Source organism: Oncorhynchus gorbuscha, linkage group LG16, assembly GCF_021184085.1.
Source record: "Oncorhynchus gorbuscha isolate QuinsamMale2020 ecotype Even-year linkage group LG16, OgorEven_v1.0, whole genome shotgun sequence".
Taxonomy (NCBI): domain Eukaryota; kingdom Metazoa; phylum Chordata; class Actinopteri; order Salmoniformes; family Salmonidae; genus Oncorhynchus; species Oncorhynchus gorbuscha.
In genome coordinates, this window is record NC_060188.1 from 12,941,597 (window position 1) to 12,967,086 (window position 25,490).

Below are 25,490 nucleotides of genomic sequence, written 5' to 3' on the forward strand. Positions count from 1 at the left end.
CGAGGAGTCACAATAATTTGGCACAGTATTCCACCTTGTGGCCAATTATCTACACTACAACATATACAATTAAGTAGACTACATTTGCATTTATTTCATGCCAATTTCTAATTGTTTTATTGCATATTATTCGTAAGATATGTTGTGGCGCAACTAAATTAATATCCTTTTCTATAGTGTTATAAAACCGCAAAGCACATTATGATAAAATGTAGGATTATTAAATGATGGGATATTTTATGGAGGATAAATCAACATATGTGCATTGGGTATCTTGATGCAGAGGGTATTTTAATTATACTCTCTGTCTATTCACCCTGCCCAACTCGACCCTGCACAACTCCATCGTTGTGCGTCAACGTAGAGCCCACTAATTAAGCATCAGATTCTTGCGGAGAAGTGAGGACACCGGAATATATGGCATAGGCCTGCGGAGGGAGGGGTCTTGGTGGTGCTGGGCTACCGGAAGGCTCCGTACCGCTGCTGAATGGAATCCGGCTGTGTCCGAAAAGCAATGGCTATGGGTTTGACATCGAAAAAGGCATCTTCTCGGAGCGTCGGCGTGGAGCGAAAAAATCTCATCACCGTTTGCAGGTAAACACAAGGGAGCAGAGGTTTCGTGTGGTTGGCACGTCATGTTAACCACACATATTAGTTAATGCATGCATGGAAATAAATGTGTAATGGCTTAGGCTACAATGTATTAAGCGTTCGAATAATTTGCGGCTGCAATAGTTAAGTGTTAGTGCCAGCTCTCCGTCCTGTGTTGTTTGTTCCCAATTATACATTCTCATAAGAAAACGAAAAGAAAAACAAAAGGCAACATATTTCACAACTATGGGCACTGTGGTAGCCTATACATTAGGCTACTTGGGGAAATGTAAATGGATAAATGTTATATGTTTTTTTTATCTTGGTAAATAACGGTGAGAGAGAATCAGATCGCTTTAAAAATAAACAGCCACATATGCGGTTTCACCTTGGTGGACACCCCGCTGTCTCCGCCGCTATGTCGGCCTATTTGAAAGGAAAGTGGATTAAATGGGGTGTGCGAGGCCTGTGTTTGAGAGAGCATAGGTCCACCAGAATTCCCGGGTCGGTGATGTCGCAATGACGACAACCTTCTTGGAGCGAGGACATTATTTACCGCTTATAGAAATGCGGCTCCAAGATAATGACATCACAGTGAAATCGGATGTTTATTATGGTCATTGAATGCTGCTGTGCTGTACTCATTATGCACTAAAAACACCCAGAGAAATTTCTCCCGGTGGCTCTCAGAGAAAATGTATAGGCCTACAACATTTTTGCCAGCTCATCTATACCAGAGTAACTGATACCTACAGCTGATACTGCTGATAATATAGCAGTCATACCCCTGTGTCTGGTTGTCATGGGAATGCTATTTGATAACTTGGTGAAGGAGAAGTTATGTTTTACCCAATGTAGGCTAATGTATCATCAGTGCTCCATCCTAGAATATTCCTATTTGTAAAGGCATAATTAATGTGAATACTTCATGATGATAAACATTTGTCATGTAAATTAATATAATATAATACTCTATTAAATTTTATATTTATATATATATATATATATATATATATATATATATATATATATATATATATATATATATATATATATATATATTCACAATTATTTCAAGAGTGCATATGTGTTTTTGCAAAATACCCAATGTGTCTTGTCTCTGTGTCCTTATGCATCTATACTAGAGGTCGACCAATTAATCGGAATGGCCAATTAATTAGGGCCGATTTCAACAATCGGAAATAGGTATTTTTGGACACCGATTTGGCTGATTTGATTTATTAATTATTTTTTTACACCTTTTATTTCATCTTTATTTAACTTGGCAAGTCAGTTAAGAACACATTCTTATTTTCAATGATGGCCTAGGAACGGTGGGTTAACTGCCTCGTTCAGGGGCAGAATGACAGATTTTTACCTTGTCAGCTCGCGGATTCAATCTTGCAACCTTACGGTTAACTAGTCTAACACTCTAACCACCTGCCTCTCATTGCACTCCACGAGGAGCCTGCCTGTTACGCGAATGCAGTAAGAAGCCAAGGTAAGTTGCTAGCTAGCATTAAACCTATCTTATAAAAAGCAATCAATCATAATCACTAGTTAACTACATAAAGTTGATGATATTACTAGTTTATCTAGCATGTCCTGCGTTGCATATAATCGATGCAGTGCGTATTCGTGAAAAAGGACTGTCCTTGCTCCAATGTGTACCTAACCATAAACATCAATGCCTTTTTTTAAATGAATACACAGAAGTATATATTTTTAAATCTGCATATTTAGCTAAATGAAATCCAGGTTAGCAGGCAATATTAACCAGGTGAAATTGTGTCACTTCTCTTGCTTTTATTGCACGCAGAGTCTGTGTATATGCAACAGTTTGGGCAGCCTAATTTGCCAGAATTTTACGTAATTATGACATAACATTGAAGGTTGTGCAATGTAACAGGAATATTTAGACTGATGGATACCACCCGTTAGATAAAATACGGAACGGTTCCGTATTTCACTGAAAGAATAAACGTCTTGTTTTCGAGATGATAGTTTCCGGATTCGACCATATTAATGACCTAAGGCTCGTATTTCTGTGTGTTATTATGTTATAACTAAGTCTATGATTTGATAGAGCAGTCTGACTGAGGGATGGTAGGCACCAGCAGGCTCGTAAGCATTCATTCAAACAGCACTTTCGTGCGTTTTTCCAGCAGCTCTTCATTGTGCTTCAAGCAATGTGCTGTTTATGAATTCAAGTCTATCAACTCTCGAGATTAGGCTGGTGTAAGCGATGTGAAATGGCTCGCTAGTTAGTGGGGTGGGACCTAATAGCGTTTCAAACGTCACTCGCTCTGAGACTTGGAGTGGTTGTTCCCCTTGCTCTGCATGGGTAACAATGCTTCGAGGGTGGCTGTTGTCGTTGTGTTCCTGGTTTGAGCCAGGTAGGAGCGAGGAGAGGGACGGAAGCTATATGGTTACACTGGAAATACTAAAGTGCCTATAAGAACATCTAATAGTCAAAGGTTAATGAAATACAAATGGTATAGAGGGAAATAGTCCTATAATTCCTATAATAACTACAACCTAAAACGTCTTACCTGGGAATATTGAAGACTCATGTTAAAAGGAACCACCAGCTTTCATATGTTCCCATGTTCTGAGCAAGGAACTTAAACGTTAGCTTTCTTACATGGCACATATTGCACTTTTACTTTCTTCTCCAACACTTTGTTTTTGCATTATTTAAACCAAATTGAACATGTTTCATTATTTATTTGAGGCTAAATTGATTTATATTGATGTATTATATTAAGTTAAAATAAGTGTTAATTCAATATTGTTGTAATTGTCATTATTACAAACAAAAAAAAAAATTAAACGGCCGATTAATCGGTATCTGCTATTTTTGGTCCTCCAATAATCGGTATCGGCGTTGAAAAATCATAGTCGGTCGACCTCTAATCTATACTGTAAGCTTCCTCTTCACTGTGTGTCCTCATCTCCATCTGAGTCATCATGGTTTATATCCCTGTCTTCATATAAGGAGCTCCAGTAGGAACAGCAACTGGATTGTTGCCTCAGAAACGTGTGGGTCTGTGGCCTGCAGCTTGTATGTTAGCAATGTGAATATATTATCTGTGGGCACCCTCATGATTAGACGTGAACCTATCAGACGAGGCTTGTATGTGTCCAGTGTGTGCTGTCATTCTGTGCGGCCAGGAGACCCATTGTCTTGCTGTCAGGGACACAACATTTTATCTCCTGAGGGAGACATTGTTCTAAGGGGACCAACGGGAGTGACATCACTCAAGCTCCTGGTGCTCTCACTAAATAATTTCTAGACAGAAAATAGCAGAAAATGAGTTACGCATTCAATGTGGAGTGTTGGTAGGCTTATATGGTTCATTGTTACAAATCATGGAAATCTTGCCATCCTTCCAATCCGATGACATCGACATTGGCCACATCCTCATGATATGACATGTTGAGTTTAGTGTTTGTTTGCTGCTTGGATAGAAGAATAGAGACAAATGAAAACTCCAGGAACACGATCAAGCACTTTTTTTATTACAGCACCTCTCTGTCAAGGGTTCTGTCTGCATTTAGTGGAACATAGTGTAATAGAACACATAGAACATACATGGATCATGACCATAAATAAAGAATGTTTTCAAAGACACAGACTTCAGACTCCAGGAAGGATTAGTGAGAGAACAAAGAGACATTTGTTGCAGTTCGGTCATTTTTCATACACTGACCGTGCCAAGGACATTTAATCCAAGACATTTAAAGACACAGGCACAGGACACAAAACAAAACAAAAATGTTCACAACAGTTTTTCATCAGTAATGCTAATCATACAGTTGTCTCCACTGGGAAAGACATGAATTACTTTTCAATGAGAGCTATGAATTAAGTTTAATGCAAGGGTAGTACATATATTCCCCAGGCTTTGAATATCTGAAAGCATCTGTGTCGATGTCAAGTCTACCTTTTGTATTGTGCAGTCTAAGATGGGCTGTAAGTCATAGAGGCCTCTTTTCCTGCCAGACAGACGTGTATAATACTTCCATGTGTCAGCCAATGACAGCCCTTGTCCCAGGTGGTGTTCAAGTTGACAAAGGTTGTGAGTGTTTGTGACCTCAGGACCTCTGGCTGTGCATAGAGTCAGGCTGATGTTGTGTGTGTGTCTCATTGTGTAGGAAGGGCTACCAGCAGGGCAGAGCAGGGCAGCCTTGGGGCAAAGAATAGAGGGTGGATCTGTGCTCCAGACTAATGCCAAGAGTAATGGAGGGAGTCATAAAAAAGGTTTGACTGATATGGACACAGTTATCTTCAGATCATTAGCCATCCCTCCCAACGAAGCCCAAATTAGTGTTCAGTTAGCACACCAGCCCAAGCATGATCCTTCTTCTAACACTAGTGCACGTGTATATATTTTCAATTTGAATACAAAACATTTCCTCCACTATCACAACATACACATTTACCAGACATCGGCACACATAGATTAACATGTTTGGATTTCCAAATGTTCATTTTTTTGGAAGTAAATCCTTGTTTTGAGGCCTATTTGTGTATGATAATAGAACATTCAGAGTTGTTCTTGATTACTTAATTTGAATCTGTTTTCCCTTGGTGAAATGCTGGACCCAGTACTTCATCCCCATGCCAATTTGTCATCAGGGATCATAATGGATTTTTGCCAAAGTGGCATCGCACTCTCATTCAAAGCTCTTCCTCCAAGTCATTAACATTGTTGTTTTAGTGCTATATTGATATAGTAGGGTTCAGTAATACTAGTAGGCTTACTCTGTGATGGCACATCTCATGGGTTGGCCCTATTTTTGACACCAAAGCCAAGATATAGTGACTTCTAAAATGCAGTGATCTGATGTGTCAAAGTGACCTCCCCATTACATCATGTTTCATCGACTCAACTTATTTTGATGACAGAGATTTCCATGCACAGCAATAGACAGTACAGTGACGGAAATCTGGAAATACTCTCAACATCACAGGGAACTATTGTTGCTTCCCTGGGTCAAAGTTCTTAGGTCAATAGTTAAGTCAGCAGAGGTCATAGATATACAGCATGGTCCTGCTGGTAGTCTCCATGTGGAAAAGTCTAATGTATTCATGTACTATTTTGATGTGTGTTTGAAAATGACTGAAGAAATCTCAGTTGGAACTTGGCACCATGAACTTTTCAAGTCCTGAGAAAAAAATAACTTTAGAAGGAGATACCGCACATGCCTTAAGCTGGCTTTCATTTATAAGTATTTACCATGGCCAGAATAATAAAAAAATGTCAAGAATAAAATAAGTCTTACATAACAGTATAGCTGTTGCTATGGGCTACATATGTTTTTAAAACATGGCGGGACCAGAGTGTCATCTGTACTTGGTTCATCTGAGAGAAACAGACTGTACCAATAGCTGTTATTTTACCTTATTGAAAAGAGGCCAAACCAGGAGAAACAGCTATCACTAGGGAATCTTGTTACAGGCCAGTTGATATTTTACTTTGTTGCATATTCTAGCCTAAGAGCTCTCATGACGAGGTCCATGACTGGATGAACACTGTTGGTGCCAACACGTTGAACCTAAGAAAACAACATAAATAAGATAGTTAAAGATTTGGAGGTCCTACCCTATTGCACCCGTGCTCCCTGTAAATAAAGGTGGATGAGATGAGAAGGAAGAGCAAGTCATCTTTTGAGTGTTGAAGCCTTCAATTGTTTTGGGTGTGGCTGGGGAGAATGGGCCATTACTGTCTCTGTTGCAATATCCTGAGGAGGACATATAAAGTGGGACCAGCTGCACAGTGATTGTGAAGTACTTTGAAACTTGAATGTGGCTTCTGTGAGGGACTGTTAAGTATGGTTCTTCACTCTGAGTGTGTCCTTTCTTGTGTTAAACAATGGCAAAGCACCACAAATGGTCCCACTCTTCACCTCTCTCTCTCTCTCTCTCTCTCTCTCTCTCTCTCTCTCTCTCTCTCTCTCTCTCTCTCTCTCTCTCTCTCTCTCTCTGTCTCTCTCTCTCTCTCTCTCTCTCTCTCTCTCTCTCTCTGTCTCTCTCTGTCTCTCTCTGTCTCTCTCTGTCTCTCTCTCAGACTCTCTCTCTCTCTCTCTCTCTCTCTCTCTCTCTCTCTCAGACTCTCTCTCTGTCTCTCTCTGTCTCTGTCTCTCTCTCTCTCTCTCTCTCTCTCTCTCTCTCTCTCTCTCTCTCTCTCTCTCTCTCTCTCTCAGACTCTCTCTCAGACTCTCTCTCAGACTCTCTCTCTCTCTCTCTCTCTCTCTCTCTCTCTCTCTCTCTCTCTCTCTCTCAGACTCTCTCTCTGTCTCTCTCTCAGACTCTCTCTCTGTCTCTCTCTCAGACTCTCTCTCTGTCTCTCTCTCAGCCTCTATCTCTATGTCTCTCTCTCTCAGCCTCTCTCTCTCTGTCTCTCTCTCTCAGCCTCTCTCTCTCTGTCTCTCTCTCAGCCTCTCTCTCTCTCTCTCTCAGCCTCTCTCTCTCAGCCTCTCTCTCTCTGTCTCTCTCTCAGCCTCTCTCTCTCTCTCTCTCAGCCTCTCTCTCTCAGCCTCAGGGTTCCACTGCTCTACATTTTTCCTCATAAAAACCCTTCTCATCCACTCAGAAGTTGCTGTCCCATTGTTCATTGTGCACATTAAAGCAGCACTCGGAGCCTGCCATCATAGAATAACACATTTTTCATTGTAATATTGGTGTTCTTTTCAGCCTGATTATCCTCTTGTTTTCACATATTTCTAGCATATTATTGCACAAATGACCTCTGCCTTACTAAACATAAGCAAGGTTCATTGGCATTGCAATGTGAACGTTACCAGCAGGACCAAACACTTAACATTCCAGTATATATCACTTGAACCTTTCCCCACCTATTTCCTCTCCTATTACCATATCTACTGTCTGTGACATACTATACCCTTCATATCACATCCCTCATCATGTTCATTATTATGAATTATGCCCTCAGTTCTTCCCAGCCCAGCACCTCTATTTTTCTACTCCTCCAAATGCACATACACTGGCCATGAGACACCCTGCCTGGTTCCTCATTCCCTTCACATTCACTTCACTGAGATGTGAGGCACACCCTTCCAGCTATCAATATTGCCTGATGTGACACATTATTTTGGTCATAACGTTTGTAATCTCTCCGTCAGAGCAAAAAAGTAAACTAATTCTATCTGCTCCCATGATATTGCATGGCGCATAGACACAGGACTTGCATCTCCTCCCTTGGCTGAGCTCATCTCCCCTATGGGAGGGATCCTCCAGGTGCACGCACACCCAGTAGAGAATCTGAAACACACCATCAGACAGACAGTGTTCACTTCACATGGCCGTGGCCAGGGAGGAATCCTCCAGTGTCAGCTGATCCTGCTGGTTAGGTCAAGACTGGAGAGAGGAGAGGGGAGGGGGGTGATGAGGGAGAGAGCCAGACAAAGTGGGGCAGAGATAAAATTGTGATTGAGAGCTGTCAATCCTAATCTTCTGAGATTATTTTGGACAAATTAGAGAACCCTGATTCTAAATTGTATTGTAAATGAAGCACAACTGAACGTAAGTACAGTAGGAAAGGTAGCAAAAAGAACAAGAGGATGTTTGAAGAGAACTGAGAGGTGGTTTGTCTGGGATCCAAGAGGAGTGAGAGGGGGCACAAAAGATGTTTGTTTTAAGTCAGGCAGTTGTTTTTCAGTGACAAATCGTACCAAGTGTATCTTGCTGTGGCACTCAATCCATTAGTATTTAAGTCCTACCAGTTATTACTGCTCTAACTCCCCTTCATATTGAGAGACATTATCAATTTCTAATCATTCAACCACAGTATTAGATTCTGATGTTGTAATCAAACTGATTTGACTGATAATCTGAGATGACTATCTTGCTAACTACGTATTTCCTTGACATATCAGTACTGCAGAAATACCTAAAGTGCCTAATTGTCATAGAATATTGCAACAATGTCGCAAGCCAAATGTTCCCAAAGTTTTGTTCTCTAGACAACTGAATAGGGTGTCCAACAATAACATGTACAACAGACATTGACTTCTGCATAACACATAACTCACCTAAAATCATGGGTAGAGTAGAACACATCTAAGAATTCTAAAACCACTGACCTGTTTCCTTGATAAAATCCTGTTGATCAAAACAGTAAAATGGTCCAAAGCAAAATAATCCAGTGTTTTAGAAGTGAGTTTAGATACAGCCTGTGTAGATGTTGCAGTGATGTCCTTATGTCCCCTGTGATGTTGTTGTTGTATGTTGTCTTTACGTTTTGTTGAGTTAGCCACCAGTCCATCCACCCAATGATGTCCCCTCTCATCTAGAGGGTCTTGCGTTTGGCGAAAAAGGCTTTTCGAAACGAGGTGGTGGTGGTGCCCCTGCTGAAGGAGGCATTGCCCATAGTGAGCTTGGTCTTGGCACTGGCGATGGTGGAGGTGCCCAGAGAAGTGGTCTTCTTGCCCCTGGTGATAGACGAGTTGCCCACAGTGAGCTTGGTCTTGCCCCTCTTGATAGTGGTGTTTCCCAGGGAGAGGGCCGTCTTCCCCCTCGGTGATGCTGGTGTTGCCCATTGAGAAGAAGGTTGAATTCCTGACCCTGCTGAGGTGGTGGATTTTGGGGTTCACTCGGCGCGACACATTGCACGCTCATGCAGCACACCCCGCTCAGTAAAGCTTGGTTGTGATAGTAACAGTAACGAGAGTCCAGAGTAGACCAGAATGCTAAGCGTGGATAGTGCTACCCCCGTGTCACATAATGCCTTCGTTGAGCTTATAGACGTGGGCTCTGGAAGGCCACATACCACCCATGTGTCCCTGTGATTGGACAGAGGCAGCCGTAGGTGGCTGTAGCCTATCTGAGGGCTTGGTACAGTGGAACGATTGTCCCATCACCACCACGACGCGGCTGAAGGAGACATTGTTGCCCAGAGGACAATATGTGGTGACATCACTTGATCCTGCGGCATTGTTGCCTATATCCCCTGATTGTAAGTCCTTAGTTCTGTGTGAAGCTGTATAGAACATGTGCATCATGAAACATATCATGTGAGACATTATTATATAGGCAAGGATGTTGACGTAAGTTCATGTTTTCCATCAATGACCTATGACCTCTCTTCTCAAATGTGCAATGTGGCTTCAGTCTCCAATATGGGTGTGGCTCTTAGGATTTTTCGAAGTGTCTGTGTCCATAAAATGGTCTATTCCATCTAGAGATGATCAGATAATCTTCTATTCCATTTGTCTATGGTCCTTGTCCTTTAGTATGAAAATAATTCATTATTCCACTTCAGGACAGTACATATCATTTGTTTCCTAGTACTTGTATGTTATATAATATGTCAAATTTGCACACAAACAAAATCAAGTCAAACCGTGTTGAAGCAGTTATTTTATAAGCATCAGGTTACATCAATCAATCAGTTATGACAGACACATTTCCTAGTTTAAGACCGTCCTTTATAAACTGAACATAGCATAGTAATTGTAATGTGTTCAACCTTGAAACAGACCAATTTAATCAGCATGCAAATTGTTGTTTTATAACAAATGGGGACATTTAAACTGTATTTTTGCCTCAGAGAATTACCGTTGAGGTTCTCTGTTGAACAGCACACTGATGATGACACATGCTCTGTCCAGTGTCTCCACATACACCACACACAGCTGTGCCCTCCTGCCTCCCTCCCTGCCAACACACCACCAACCTCATCTCCTCCGTCACACATCGGAATATCTGATTTGAAGCCTGTTAGATCCGTAACACATCCTCATCACGTGGGATTCATTTTGAAAGACATGCTCAATGTTTTTCTTCGAAAACATGAATGCTTCATTGACACTGGAGCTGCAGAATGCTGCACATTGATCAGACACATGGAATAATTGATTACAAATGGACATGATTTAAGCTACTACTGACCTGCTGAACCTGAGCAGATAAAAGTCCCTCTGTTTTGAGTGAAACCGTATACATTAATCACAGGTGGAAATCCCAGTAGATGTTCCGTGTAGTTTGTCTGCCCCTAGTGAGGCTGGATTTGACCACAGACACAGACTTCTCTCCATGGGTGAAGGTGAGAGTGGTCAGAGAGCTGGTGGTCTGGTCTCGTGTCACGGAGGTCTTTCCCATGGTCACAGTGATCTTTCCCAGGGTAGCGGTGGTTCTGCTCCACGAGACAGAGGACTTGCCCCAGGAGATGGCGTACTTAGTCTTCAGAATCAAGATCCTGCCCTTAGTGAAGCTAGTCTTGCTGGACAGGAAGGTGACTTTCCACTCCTCCTCTTCAGTCAAGTCTTTTTTTGATGTCCTGGTTGTTTTGGGAGTCTTGGACGTGGCGTCTGAGCTCCTGTCCATTTATTCTAGGTGGTCCTGCGCTTTGGCATTAGAGCCTTCCGGAAGGAGGTGGTGGTGGTTCCCCTGGTGAAACTAGCTCCGCCAAGAGCTACTGTGGTCTTCTCCCTACTGATGGTGGAGTCCCCCATGGAGGTGGTGGTCACTCCTCTGGAGACGGAGGTGTTGCCCATCGCGACCGTGGTCTTGCCCCTGGCTATGGAAGTTTTGCCCACTGCCAGGGCAGTCTTGCCCTCCGTGATGCTAGTGTTTCCCATGGAACAAGAGGCAGTCAGCCCTAGTCTGTGCCTGGACTCTCTCTTAGCTTACACTCAGCAGACACAGCATAGCCTCTTGCGCTTAGCTCTCAGTGGGATGTACAATGAAATCTTGAGGTCATCAACCAAACTAAATCAGTGGCTACAGCTGTCCCAAATAGATCAGACCACCGTGTATAAAGAGGGGGGGGGGGGGGGGGGGGGGTCGTATTGGTCATACTCTGATGCCGGCTGGTTCCTTACAGGGATCAGACCAAGGGACGGACAGGACCTGGAAGCCCATACTGAACAAAGGCTGCTACGCCGACAACCGTGTCATCTGCCATTGGTTGGGACAAGGGGGTTAATTGTGTTGTTGTCACGGACACTTTGCGGAGCATCTGAAGGGGGACATTGTGTTGCACACAAGACAATTGGGGGTGACCTCAGATGCATTCAATGGCATTGCTCCCAAAGAACTAATCTCAGCTATTGTTTAGCACAAGTCAAGTACAGTAGTACATTTGTCTCTGCCTGTCTGCTTCTACTGTTGTTTTTTACATGATTTCTTTACTTTCAACATACTGTACCTCTTTGCTACTTGCATTTTATTGCATATATAATAGTTTCGCAAATACGTACGTAGTTATCTTGTTTGTTTCTCATTCCTCTGTCTCTCTCTTCTCCTCTCTTTTAGATTCTCGGTGAAGACACTCCTGGAAAAGTACACAGCCGAGCCCATCGATGACTCATCCGAGGAGTTTGTCAACTTCGCTGCAATCTTGGAACACATCCTCAGCCACCGCTTCAAAGGTAACATAACAGGTACAGGACATGGAAGTGTCCATCAGTCTCTCGGTCTTCTAACTCAGGATACGGAAGCCTCAAGGCTTACCCTAGTTTCAAATGTTACTATTTATCTATTTACATAATATGTATAATGTCACACATACAGTGGGGAAAAAATGTATGTAGTCAGCCACCAATTGTGCAAGTTCTCCCACTTAAAAATATGAGAGGCCTGTCATTTTCATCATATGTACACTTCAACTATGACAGACAAAATGAGAAAAAAAATCCAGAAAATTGTAGGATTTTTAATGAATTAATTTGCAAATGATGGTGGAAAATAAGTATTTGGTCACCTACAAACAAGCAAGATTTCTGGCTCTCACAGACCTGTAACTTCTTCTTTAAGAGGCTCCTCTGTCCTCCACTCGTTAACCTGTATTAATGGCACCTGTTTGAACTTGTTATCAGTATAAAAGACACCTCCACAATCTCAAACAGTCACACTCCAAACTCCACTATGGCCAAGACCAAAGAGCTGTCAAAGGACACCAGAAACAAAATTGTAGACCTGCACCAGGCTGGGAAGACTGAATCTGCAATAGGTAAGCAGCTTGGTTTGAAGAAATCAACTGTGGGAGCAATTATTAGGAAATGGAAAACATACAAGACCACTGATAATCTCCCTCGATCTGTGGCTCCACGCAAGATCTCACCCCGTGGAGTCAAAATAATCACAAGAACGGTGAGCAAAAATCCCAGAACCACACGGGGGGACCTAGTGAATGACCTGCAGAGAGCTGGGACCAAAGTAACAAAGCCTACCATCAGTAACACACTACGCCGCCAGGGACTCAAATCCTGCAGTGCCAGACGTGTCCCCCTGCTTAAGCCAGTACATGTCCAGGCCCGTCTGAGGTTTGCTAGAGAGCATTTGGATGATCCGGAAGAAGATTGGGAGAATGTAATATGGTCAGATGAAACCAAAATAGGACTTTTTGGTAAAAACTCAACTCGTCGTGTTTGGAGAACAAAGAATGCTGAGTTGCATCCAAAGAATACCATACCTACTGTGAAGCATGGGGGTGGAAACATCATGCTTTGGGGCTGTTTTTCTGCAAAGGGACCAGGACGACTGATCCGTGTAGAGGAAAGAATGAATGGGGCGATGTATCGTGAGATTTTGAGTGAAAACCTCCTTCCATCAGCAAGGGCATTGAAGATGAAACGTGGCTGGGTCTTTCAGCATGACAATGATCCCAAACACACCGCCCGGGCAACGAAGGAGTGTCTTCGTAAGAAGCATTTCAAGGTCCTGGAGTGGCCTAGCCAGTCTCCAGATCTCAACCCCATAGAAAATCTTTGGAGGGAGTTGAAAGTCCGTGTTGCCCAGCAACAGCCCTAAAACATCACTGCTCTAGAGGAGATCTGCATGGAGGAAAATAAAATACCAGCAACAGTGTGTGAAAACCTTGTGAAGACTTACAGAAAACATTTGACCTCTGTCATTGCCAAAAAGGGTATATAACAAAGTATTGAGATAAGCTTTTGTTATTGACCAAATACTTATTTTCCACCATAATTTGCAAATAAATTCATAAAAAATCCTACAATGTGATTTTCTGGATTTTTTTTCTCTCATTTTGTCTGTCATAGTTGAAGTGTACCTATGATGAAAATTACATGACTCATCTTTTTAAGTGGGAGAACATGCACAATTGGTGGGTGACTAAATACTTTTTTTGCCCCACTGTATAAGGCAAATGTAATGATTTTTACATGAGCTCATGGCATGCCCATCTGTTTTGACTGAGTTAAAGAGTTGGATGTAAAGCCAATCTGCTGTGTTGCGTTGAGCGACAGGAACACTGTGTGGGCTGTTGTAGGAGATGGGAGTCATTGTCAGTGTTTTATCTGTGGACCAGGTCCAGGAAGCTGGTTCATCTCTGATGGCCAGCGAAGTTTCTGGGACTACATCCGGCTGGCATGCAGCAAGGTGCAGAACAACTGCATCGCCAGCATCGAAAACATTGAGAACATCAGCACCTCACGAGCCAAGGCAAGGACTGGGATCATGTGTGTGTGTGTGTGTGTCACTAGATCAAAAAATCCCTTAGCTGGCACTCACGCCCTCGTTCCCACTGACCCCCCCCCCCCCCCCTTTCGTTCTCTTTTTCTCTTTCTCTCCTTCCATTGTTTCCTGCAGGGTCGGGCATGGATCCGTGTGGCGCTGATGGAGAAGCGTCTGTCTGAGTATGTGGCCACAGCCCTGAGGGACACACGGACAACCAGGTCAGATATACCACAAAATAGTATCCCATCTAGCCTATTAACTCCCAAGTTACCTTAGAAACAACATGCAAAACATGACTAATCATAAGGCTTTGCCCTGCAGGAGGTTCTATGATGACGGAGCCATCATACTGAGAGAGGAGGCCACTGTTCTGACAGGCATGCTCATTGGCCTCAGTGCCATAGACTTCAGGTGAGGCAGCATTACTCAGGCCTGCAGAATCATAGCATTATGATTTGTTACATTGTTATCTTAAAGTTCACAATTCTTTCTCTGTCTAGTTTTTGCCTGAAGGGGGAGGCGCTGGATGGTAAGTCCCCTGCTGTGATTGACTTCACACCTTACCTGAAGTTCACTCAGAGGTGAGACAACCACATGCCCACTTCGTGAATATGTCATACTAGTCAGTAGCTTAGTCATACCCATAGATATGACTATAAGCGGTGTGTCACTCCCCTGCTATATGTCCCCTGCTTACAGCTATGACTACCTGAGTGATGAGGATGACCGGTGCAGTGTGGACAGCAGTGCCAGTGACGAAAGTGTCCCAGAACACCCTTACATCCCCCTGGTCACCGACGAGGAGAGCTGGAGGAACAAGTGTCGCAAGATGGAGCAGAGGTTTAAGATTGTGTACGCACAAAAGGTGACCTTTTGACCTGCTGATAACCTTACATTCCTAAAGACATGGGGTATAGAATATCTTCCAGGTTTTCAGGTCTCCAGAGATGTTCCATCGGGATCAAGTCCAGGGTCTGGCTGGGCCACTCAAGGACATTTCAAGACTTGTCCCCGAAGCCACTCCTGCGTTGTCTTGGCTGTGTGCTTAGGGTTGTTGTCCTGTTGGAAGGTGAACCTTCACCCCAGTCTGAGATCCTGAGTGCTCTGTAGCAGGTTTTACATTACATTACATTACATTTTCATCAAGGATATCGCTGTACTTTGCTCTGTTCATCTTTCCCTCAATCCTGAGCAGTCCCCCTGTCCCTGCCTTTGAAAAACATCGCCACAGCAGGATGCTTCCAACACCATGCTTTACCGTAGGGTTGGTGCCAGGTTTCCTCCAGATGTAACTCTTGGCATTCAGACCTAAAGAGTTCAATCTTGGTTTCATCAGACCAGATGGTCTGAGAGTCTTTAGGTGACTTTTGGCAAATTCCACGTGGACTTTCATGTGCCTTTTACTGAGGAGTGTCTTCCATCTGGCCACTCAACCATAAAGGCCTGATTGGTAAAGTCCCGCAGAGATGGTTGTCCTTCTGGAAGAGCCTTGGTGGTTCTAAACTTCTTCAATTTAAGAATGATGGAAGCCACTGTGTTTTGGGGGGCCTTTAATGCTGCAGACATGTTTTGGTACACTTTCCCAGATCTGTGCCTCGACACAGTCCTGTCTCTGAGCTCTACGGACAATTCCTTCGACCTCATGGATTGGTTTTTGCTCTGCAACGTCAACTGTGGGACCTTTATGTAGACAGGTGTGAGCCTTTCCAAATCATGTCCAATCAATTGAATTTACGACAGGTGGAAACCAATCAAGTTGTAGAAACATCTCAAGGATGATCAATGGAAACAGCATGCATCTGAGCTCAATTTCGAGTTTCATAGTAAAGGGTCTGAATATTTATGTAAATAAGGTATTCCAGTTTTTAAGATTGCCTACATTTTCTAAAATGTGTCATTATGGTGTATTGTGTGTAGATTGATGAGGAATTTATTTGATTTGAACCATTTTAGAATAAGGCTGTAACGTAACAAAATGTGGAAAAAGTCAAGGGGTCTGAATACTTTCCGAAGGCACTGTATATAGAGTAATAATTATGTACTTTTGGGGTATGCAGAACACAGTCTATCTGTGTGCACTCCAGTCCTATCTTCTAACTGTGTGTCTGCGTCTGGGTCTGTGTCTGTGATGCAGGGCTACCTGGAGGAGCTGGTGCGTCTGCGGGAGTCCCAGCTGAAGAACGTGGAGACGGAGAACAAGAAGCTGAGTGTCAGGCTGGAGGAGCTCAGAGTCCAGAGCCTGCAGGAGAAGAAGGAGCTGGAGTCCATCGTACTGGAGCTGCAGGCACAACTGTGAGAGCAGTATACAAATGCACACACACTGCTATACATGATGGAGACACATAAAACATCATAAACAGACACACACATGCAGTACATCACATATCAGATGGTGTTAAGAGTTAATCACAAGCGTGTTCCTTCCAGCACTGCCCTCATCCCCTGTGATTCCTCCCACCTGACTAAGGATCTGTCCATCCCTCTGGTCAACCAGTGGCCCTCCATACGAGGCTACAACAACCAGGGGGACGTCAAGCTCTTCCGCAGGTATATCTACTGAATGAGTGTGTGTATATGTGTGATTTTGTGATACTGTACATTTAAAGCTGCAATATGTAACTTTTTGTGCGACTCAAACAAATTCACATAGAAATGGGTGATATAGACATGTCATTTTCATTGAAAGGAAGTGTATATCTGTTCAATGTGTGGTATTTATATGCTTCCCGTTCTTAAGTTTAATTTTTGCATCTTTTACTTTCGGTTTTGTACAGCATCTTCAAACAGCGTGTTTTGGTTATGGAAAATATATTTCACAGCGGTTTGGATGGTACAATGATTCTCTACACTACACTTACTTGTTTTGTCACATAAACTAAAATTAGGCTAACTATTATAATTTTAGCAAACAGGAAATGTCGAAGCGATTTCTACACAGATGTTATTGTAACAGTATTTCATGATGTCACTCATCCCTTCAGGAGAAGCTTCCACAGTTTGGAGCAGCTCTCAGCTGACGTCAGTCTGAACTCTGATTCCCAGAAGACCGATGGGCAACAGAACGGAGATACAGGTCGGTGCTCAACAGATAAATGTACATTATACAAACACATTTGTAGACACACAGCAATGCATACTGATGCTGCAGAAATATGTGAACCGAGTCACCCACTGTCATACATGCATCAACACAAGACCACACAGAAACAGAAACCCACTTAGAAGAATGCATCCACATGTCCTCACAAGCGCACATACAAAGGCATGTTTGAACAGTGTCTATGGTGTATTTTATGTGGGTGTTTAAGTTATGCTGGTAGCCAACGTGTGCTTTAGGGACAGAGTTTTATTGTGTTTTGTCTATTCTCTCCTCTGTAGGAAAAGACTACACCCCTTCTATGCTGGGTCTCTGTGGCTCTCTGGCCTCTCTCCCCAGCTGCAAGTCCATGTCCAGCCTCAAGTCCAGTGAGTGTCTGGTCAACATCAGCATGGAACCCAGCCCTGCACTCTCCCCCAGCTAGGGGGCGCCATGCCAACAGAGCTATGTCTGCCCAGCGCAAAGCCAACAACCAACCAACCCCAACCGCCTGCCTGAACCTGGAGACACTCAATAGATCATGAACATCTACCTACCTACTGTCACTATTAACACAGTTACCAACAAAACCCTTTTCAACCAAACCCTTCTCCAACCAACTCCACTCAACCCACTGCTTCATATCTGCAAAGATTAGAGGGGAAAAGCTCTTCAATATTTCTGGATTTTTGTGTGGATTAAATTAAAGTTATAATGAAACTAAAAGGATCCTAGTTCGTCTGTGCCCCTCCTCACCCACACCCTCCCTCCTCACCCACACCCTCCCTCCTCACCCACACCCTCTCTCATATCCTCACACTGTCCATCCTGCTCTTTCACTGTTGTGTGTGTGAATTCCTATGTCAAAATGTTGGCCTGTATTTAATGCCTTTTGGACTCATCTAACTAGCGTAATTCAAAGATACAAAACTATCCAAAAGCATATTTATTTATCTATTTAAATTCTCCTCCTCTAGATCTCCTTATCCAAGTCTTTCTCTGCACCTGACACATCTGGTCATTGTACTGTCTGTGTGTCAGTCTGTCCCAGCCCTGCCTCAGCCTATACTATCCTCTTGCCTGCCTGTCAAAATGACAGACAAACTGGAATGATGCATTTGCGATTAAGTCAGAACACTTGGAGGAGAAGGATGAACTGAATTCTAACAAAAACATCAGCTATTCTTAGGTATTTGTGAGTGGCTGCAGGTTGAGTGTTGCTAACATAGTGGCTAGATGTGTATTTGATGCATGTGTCTGAATGATATTGGCATTGTTCCTCCATTGTACTGGGTTTTGGATGGCCTGAATCTCCAGATCACTGACCTGTTTGAGTAATCAGACATTACTGTTTCAGTATGTGTTCATGTGTGCAGCAATTGGTTACGTCTGTCTATCAACAGTTTTGTTGTCACTTTGCTTTTTATATTTTGTTGATGAATCTGATTTTATAAATCAAGTGTTCTGTTATTTTTACACATGCATATTTGGTTATTTTTGTTCAATGACCAATGCTATTAGTTGCAATAAACTGCCTTATTTTTGTTATGTCAATCCCTTTTCAGTGAGTAATTTTTTCTCTGCAAGGGGCGTAAATGTTATTAAAGTATGTTTACCCTGAACTACTCCACTGGTTTCAACAGTATACATCTGTAATACTCATGTTGATTTTCTACTAACAAAAGGATTCCATTTAAGCAGCCCTTGATTAGTTGAGACAAGTATGTTAGTAAGCTATTGGACCAGGAAAAAAGTAACTGATTTCAGTACATTGTGCTGCACACCTGCAGGATGTGATTAAATGCACAGAAGTAGAATGGACAAATCATTGTCTTGAATGTGGATACCTTTCTATTCAATATATTTCTATGCATTTAATCCTGTACGAAAGGTGAAATCCAGATTGATAATTTTTGATAAACTGGGCCCAGGATTGTGTCCAAGGTGCTCCATGGCACCATCTAGTGGTCCATTTACTGTGTCCCCAAATCAATCAATTGGTGGGCAGTGCGTCTGCAGGGGTGGTGTCCAATTAACCGTCACATCAGGTCATTGTTCTGTTTCTGGAAGGCAGAGGGTTGGTATGTTTGATAGAACTTTGTAAAAACCAAATGTAAGATTTATGATTGATTTGTAGGTCTATGCATGTTGGTAATGGGACATTTAGATCACTAAATTCACATTTTAGTTTAGAGTGATTAACACTGCTTAGCATAATTCTATTTTCCCTTTCTGTAACACACATGACGTCCAGTGTTTGTGACACTCAAGGTGTGGGTTGATGGTCACTAGACTTATGTTCTGGATTAATCTCCTATCTGTTGATAGTGGGTGATGCCAGACGATGTACAAGGACACACGTATTATTCACTGTAGTATTGTATTTATGACACTGTGACTCTGTAGCAGCTGACCAAGTCACTGCCTTCTGTTTTGACAAACCACAAGCTTCTTGGGCTGGTGTTTCCATAGTTGAATAAATCAGACTTTTATACCAATTCTTGGTATATAGTCTGAAGCAAAGCACTGCAGAATTGTGGTAATGTTCCTTACAAGCCAGAATGTTGAATAAAGTTACATTTGAACTTACTCTATTGGTTGTCTGTGCAGTTGGTCCTTCAGCTGTTGGAAATTTGAGAGAAAATATCCATTGGAAAGTATTGTTTACCCAGCTTTTTAGCGCACCGGTACTGAAGTAGACATTTCTAGCACTTGGCACAAAACCATGTAAACACCTTGTATTATGTGTGCATGTACTTCCATCTTGTGTGTTCAGCCATGAGCAAACACATCTTGATTGCCACACACAGAGCCATGTTTTGAAGTCTGTTTAATACTTTCCTGTGGATATTCTGTCATATTCTGACTAGCTGAACGACCAACACCCAGGACAATCATCAGAGTACGTTCCAGTAATTGTATTCAACATTCTTGACAGACGAGGGACGTTTAGTTTTGCCTACACAATTGAAGGTCCACGTTTATGACTAACATTTGGTGCTGTCTGATTAGTATATAAGGGCCAGTCTCCAAGATGTCTGTTAGACATTTTCTGTGCTGGATGTGTCTCCTTGTTGCAACTTATTATAAACCAGATTGGTTTTTAATTGACTTAGTCTGCGAATGCACTTTTTTGTCAACCTAGACATTACTTTTACAATATGATTTTGTCTTGTGCAGATGATTATGTCGAAGTCCCCTTCAAAGCCTTCCAGGCTCTTGGATTTTATGTTCTGTGCTGGCTTTGTGTTGGGGTTCTGTCTCTGTTTCATGGCCATTGCTTACTACAAAGCATATCAGATCTCTCAGGAGACAGTGCCCTTGTCCTCACGGACCAGCAGCCTCTTGGGTGAGCTTCCTTCAGGTAAATTGGAGCTACAGTATTTTTTTTACACCTCTCTGAATATCTCCAATACACTCAGCCACATGATCCTCTCTCTCTCTCTCTCTCTCTCTCTCTCTCTCTCTCTCTCTCTCTCTCTCTCTCTCTCTCTCTCTCTCTCTCTCTCTCAGTGCACCACTCTGCTGTTGCCACTAATGCCTCAGTCCTCTCACCTTTGCCCCCTCCCCCACCCCTCTTCGGGTCGACTGCTCTGCTGGGTGTTGACCTCACCCCAGACTCTGTGGATCAGAGCTAAACACATAGTGAACACCTGGGGGCCTCGCTGTGACACACTGCTCTTCATGAGCTCTAAGCCGGACCTCCTGTTCCCTGGGACCGTGCTGGCTCTGGCAACAGAGGAGGGACGGGCCAACCTGTACAATAAGACCATGGCCGCTTTCAACTTACTGCATGACGGGTAATGCTCCCACAACACCAGTATGTTCTCCGAATCTCTCTCACATTGATGGAGGACATGGTTCTGGTGGTCTAGAATCCATGTGATATAGGAGATCTACAGTGCATTTGGAAAGTATTCAGACCCCTTCAATTTTTCCACATTTTGTTCTGTTACAGATGTATTCTAAAATTTATCAAATTAAATATACACACAATATCCTATAATGACAAAGTGAAAACAGGTTTATAGAAATGTTTGCAAATACCTTAAACTGAAACACCTTATTTACATAAGTATTCAGACCCTTTGCTATGAGACTTGAAATTGAGCTCAGGTCTATTCTGTTCCCATTGATTATCCTTGAGATGTTTCTTCAACTTGATTGGAGTCCACCTGTGGTAAATTAAATTGATTGGACATGATTTGGAAAGGCACACACCTGTCTATATAAGGTCCCACAGTTGACAGTGCATGTCAGAGCAAAACCAAGCTATGAGCTTGTAGGAATTGTCCGAAGAGCTCTGAGATAGGATTGTGTCGAGGCACAGATCTGGGAAAGGGTCACAACATTTCTGCAGCATTGAAGTTCCTCAAGAACACAGTGGCCTCCATCTTTATTAAATTGAAGAAGTTTGTAACCACCAAGACTCTCACTAGAGCTAGCCGCCTGGCCAAACTGAGCAATCGGGGGTGACCAAGAACCCGATGGTCACTCTGACAGAGCTCCAGAGTTCCTCTGTGGAGATGGGAGAATCTTCCAGAAGGACAACCATCTCTGCAGCACTCCAACAATCAGTTATTTATGGTAGTGGCCAGACGGAAGCCACTCCTCAGTAAAAGACACATGACAGCCCGTTGAAGTTTGCCAAAAGACACCTAAAGGACTCTCGGACCATGAGAAATAAGATTCCCTGGTCTGATGAAATCAAGATTGAACTCTTTGTCCTGAATGCCAAGCGTCACGTCTGATGGAAGCATCATGTTGTGGGGATTTTTTTCAGTGGCAGGGACAGGGAGACTAGGCATTATCGAAGGAAAGGAAAGATGAATGGAGCAAAGTACAGAGATATCCTTGATGAAAACCTGCTCCAGAGCGCTCAGGACCTCAGACTGGGATGAAGGTTCACCTTCCAACAGGACAAAGACCCTGAGCACGCAGCTAAGGCAATGCAGGAGTGGCTTCGGGACAAGTCTCAATGTTCTTAAGTGGCCCAGCCAGATCCCGGGCTTTAACCTGATCGAACATGAATATAGCTGTGCAGCGAAGCTCCTCATCCAACCTGACAGAACTTGAGAGGATCTGCAGAGAGGAATGTGAGATACTCACCAAATACATGTGTGCCAAGCTTGTAGCATCATACCCAATAAGACTCGAGGCTGTAATTGCTGCCAAAGGTGCTTCAACAAAGGGTCTGAATACTTATGCAAATGTAATATTACAGTTTCTATTTTGGACATTTGCAGAATGTATAAAAAACTGTTTTTGTTTTGTGATGGAGTATTGTGTGTAGATTGATTTAGAAAATAAAGAATTTTATCAATTTTAGAATAAGACTGGAATGTAAGAAAAAGTGAAGGGGTCTGAATACTTACCAAATGTATGTAGTGCAATGTGGATGGATGGGCTGATGACAGACTGTCAGTCAGGTGACCTATGTAAAGATGCACTTTTTTTGGTCACCCATCTACATACAATGTCCTATAAATTTGCAAGCATTTCTAAAAACATTATCTCGTTTACATGAGTATTCACACACGGAGTCAATACATGTTAGAATCATATTTGGCAGTGATTACAGCTGTGAGTGTTTCTGGGTAAGTCTCTAAGAACTTTGTACACCTGGATGGTACAATATTTATACATTTATTCTTTTTAAAGATCTTTGAGTTTTGTTGATCATTGCTAGACAGCCATTATGAAGTCTTGTCATAGATTTCTAAAAAAATAATTCCACTTTGACTTTATGGGGTTAATCCAGTTTAAATTCAGGCTGTAACACAACAAAATGTAAGAAAGGTCAAGGGGTGAGGAATGTGTTATGAAAGCACTATTTGTATGTGCTGGTGAAGGAGACAAACTCTGTCTTTGACCCTCCTCTTTCCCTCCATTTCCAGTTACCTAGACAAGGCTGACTGGTTCCTCAAAGCTGATGATGACACCTATGTAATTGTGGAAAACTTGCGTCTGCTCCTGTCTCGGTTCAGCCCAGACAAGCCTGTGTATCTGGGCAGACGTTTTCGCCGCTTTGTCCATCAAGGCTACATGAGTGGTGGTGCTGGCTATGTACTGAGCCGCGAGTCTGTGAGACGCTACGTCAGGGCCCTGCACCATGGAACCTGCACCCAGTCCACCTCTGCAGAGGACCTACTACTGGGCTTCTGCCTCCAGAAGCTGGGAGTCCCGGCAGGGGACTCTAGAGACCACCAACACAGGGAAACCTTCCACCCCTGTGGCTGGGTAGACTTCTCTGTACCGAAGATATACTGCCCAAATGGTTCCACCAGTACAACTATTACCCTTCCAAAGTGGTAAGTAGGTCTTCACTCTCAGTAGAACACATATCAAATGACCTCCCTTCAGTGCCATTGAGCTTCCTGCTCATCTGTTTTTTTCCTTTCTTTCTCCCTCTGTCAGGGTCCAGACTGTTGCTCCAATTCATCTGTATCCTTCCATTACGTTGAGCCAGTCAGAATGTACATGCTAGATTACTTCCTGTACCATCTCAGTCCAGTGGGGGGCCACAACCCAAAGCTGGGTGAGACCAGAGAGGAATAAGCAGAGATCCCTTTCTATGGATTTGACAGTGACATCCCTGATAATAAATAATAATATACATGCTCACACCGTAATTAATGATGTCATTCTCTTGTAGAGTTGTCTTGCAAACATTAAAACCAATGTTGTTACTAAAGTCTTTGAAAAGGTCCATGCTAGTTTAAACCAATTCATCATGATCTCGTCTGGATATTTGCCTAGTTACAGTATGTATTCATAAATTGAGTCTGTCATTAGTCATAGAGATCCTATTAAATACTATTCTAATTCCTAATTATATGGTTAAAATGCTGTCTTCCAGTGACATACTATGTTAGCTGAGGTTCCATATTGGTGGGTGCGATTTAATAAATCAATAATAATTTTAACCTCAACCCGGGTAGTTTGAACTGTATAAGAGGCCCCTTGGAGCAGATCACTGAAGCGTTACTGGCCATTTGATTTGTTTTCTTCTCCAACGCAGGTCTGTTGCATCATATTGTTTCAGAATATATGATAAGAGCTCTGATTTTCAATGTCTTACTTCAGCAGCATCAGCTAACATCATTTGGTAGATCTATGGGCAAGTTGCAAGATCTGAACAGAACTCAACATCCTGGCTTGTATATTGGCCTTTGTAACACTCAAGTTGATCCAATATTGACAATGTCTTGATAAATGATATACTAAACAAAAGTATAGACGCAACATGTAAAGTGTCGGTCCCATGTTTCATTAGCTGAAATTAAAGATCCCAGCCATTTTCCATATGCACAAAAAAGCTTCTCTCTCAAATGTTGTGCACAAATGTGTTTACGTCCCTGTTAGTGAATTTCTAATTTTCCAAGATATGCCACACCTGTCAGGTGGATGATTATCAAGAAGCTTATTAAACAACATGATCATTATACAGGTGCACCTTGTGCTGGGGACAATAAAATGACATTCTAAAATGTGCAGTTTTGTCGCACAATGCAATGCCACAGATGTCTCCAGTTTTGAGGGAGCGTGCAGTTGCCATGCGTACTGCAGGAATGTCCACCAGAACTGTGCCAGATAATTTAATGTTAACTTTACTATTATCCACCTCGACGTGGTCTTAGAGAATTTAGCAGTATGTCCAACCAGGCTTCACAACCGCAGACTACGTGTAACCACACCAACCCAGGACCTCCACATTTGACTTCTTCACCTGCGGACTCATCTTAGACCAACCAACTGGACAGTTGATGAAACTGGATTTGCCCAACCGAAGAATTTTGCTCAAACTGTCAGAAACCATCTCTGGAAGTTCATCTGCGTGCTCGTCGTCCACACTAGGGTCTTGACCTGACTGCAGTTCGGTTTCGTAACCGACTTCAATGGATAAATGCTCACTTTCATGGCCACTGGCACACTGGAGAAGTGTGCTCTTTATGGATGAATCCCAGTTTCAACTGTACCGTGCAGACGGCGTGTATGGTGTTGTGTGGGTGAACGGTTTGCTGATGTCTTTGTTGTGAACAGAGTACCCCATGGTGGGGTTATGGTATGGGAAGGCATAAGCTCAGGACAACGAACACATTTGCATTTTATCAATGACAATTTGAACGCACAGAGATACTGTGATGAGATCCTGAGGCCCATTGTTGTGCCGTTCATCTGCTGCCACCACCTCATACTTCATCATGATAATGCATGGCCCTATGTCGCAAGGATCTGCAAGCTGGAAGCTGAAACTGTCTCAGTTCTTGCATGGCCTGCATACTCACCAGACATGTCACCCATTGAGCATGTTTGGTATGCTCTGGATCGACATATACAGCCGTGTGTTCCAGTTCCAGCCAATATCCATAAACT

At 42.8% G+C, this 25,490-nt stretch overlaps 3 protein-coding genes and 1 pseudogene across 4 annotated transcripts in view; 3 read left to right on the forward strand and 1 right to left on the reverse strand.

Moving 5' to 3' along the window:
- ddx42 (DEAD (Asp-Glu-Ala-Asp) box helicase 42) overlaps positions 1-25,490 on the reverse strand; it is a 48,680-nt gene that overhangs the window by 18,538 nt on the left and 4,652 nt on the right. The window lies entirely within an intron of this gene.
- LOC123998763 (STE20-related kinase adapter protein alpha-like) overlaps positions 1-25,490 on the forward strand; it is a 40,420-nt gene that overhangs the window by 10,658 nt on the left and 4,272 nt on the right. The window lies entirely within an intron of this gene.
- On the forward strand, positions 340-18,668 carry LOC123998759 (RUN domain-containing protein 3A-like). Of its 2 annotated transcripts, none has more exons than XM_046303885.1 (11): positions 340-594; positions 11,873-12,000; positions 13,890-14,023; positions 14,171-14,256; positions 14,360-14,449; positions 14,539-14,619; positions 14,738-14,903; positions 16,173-16,330; positions 16,466-16,585; positions 17,020-17,111; positions 17,417-18,668. In XM_046303885.1, the coding sequence occupies exons 1-11, from the start codon at positions 488-490 to the stop codon at positions 17,557-17,559; spliced, it is 1,305 nt and encodes a 434-aa protein (XP_046159841.1). In that variant the 5' UTR covers positions 340-487; the 3' UTR covers positions 17,560-18,668. The 2 variants fall into 2 exon arrangements, with proteins under 2 accessions (XP_046159841.1, XP_046159842.1); XM_046303886.1 differs by having other exon boundaries at positions 341-594; positions 11,873-11,988.
- Positions 20,652-24,359, forward strand: LOC123998991 (annotated as a pseudogene).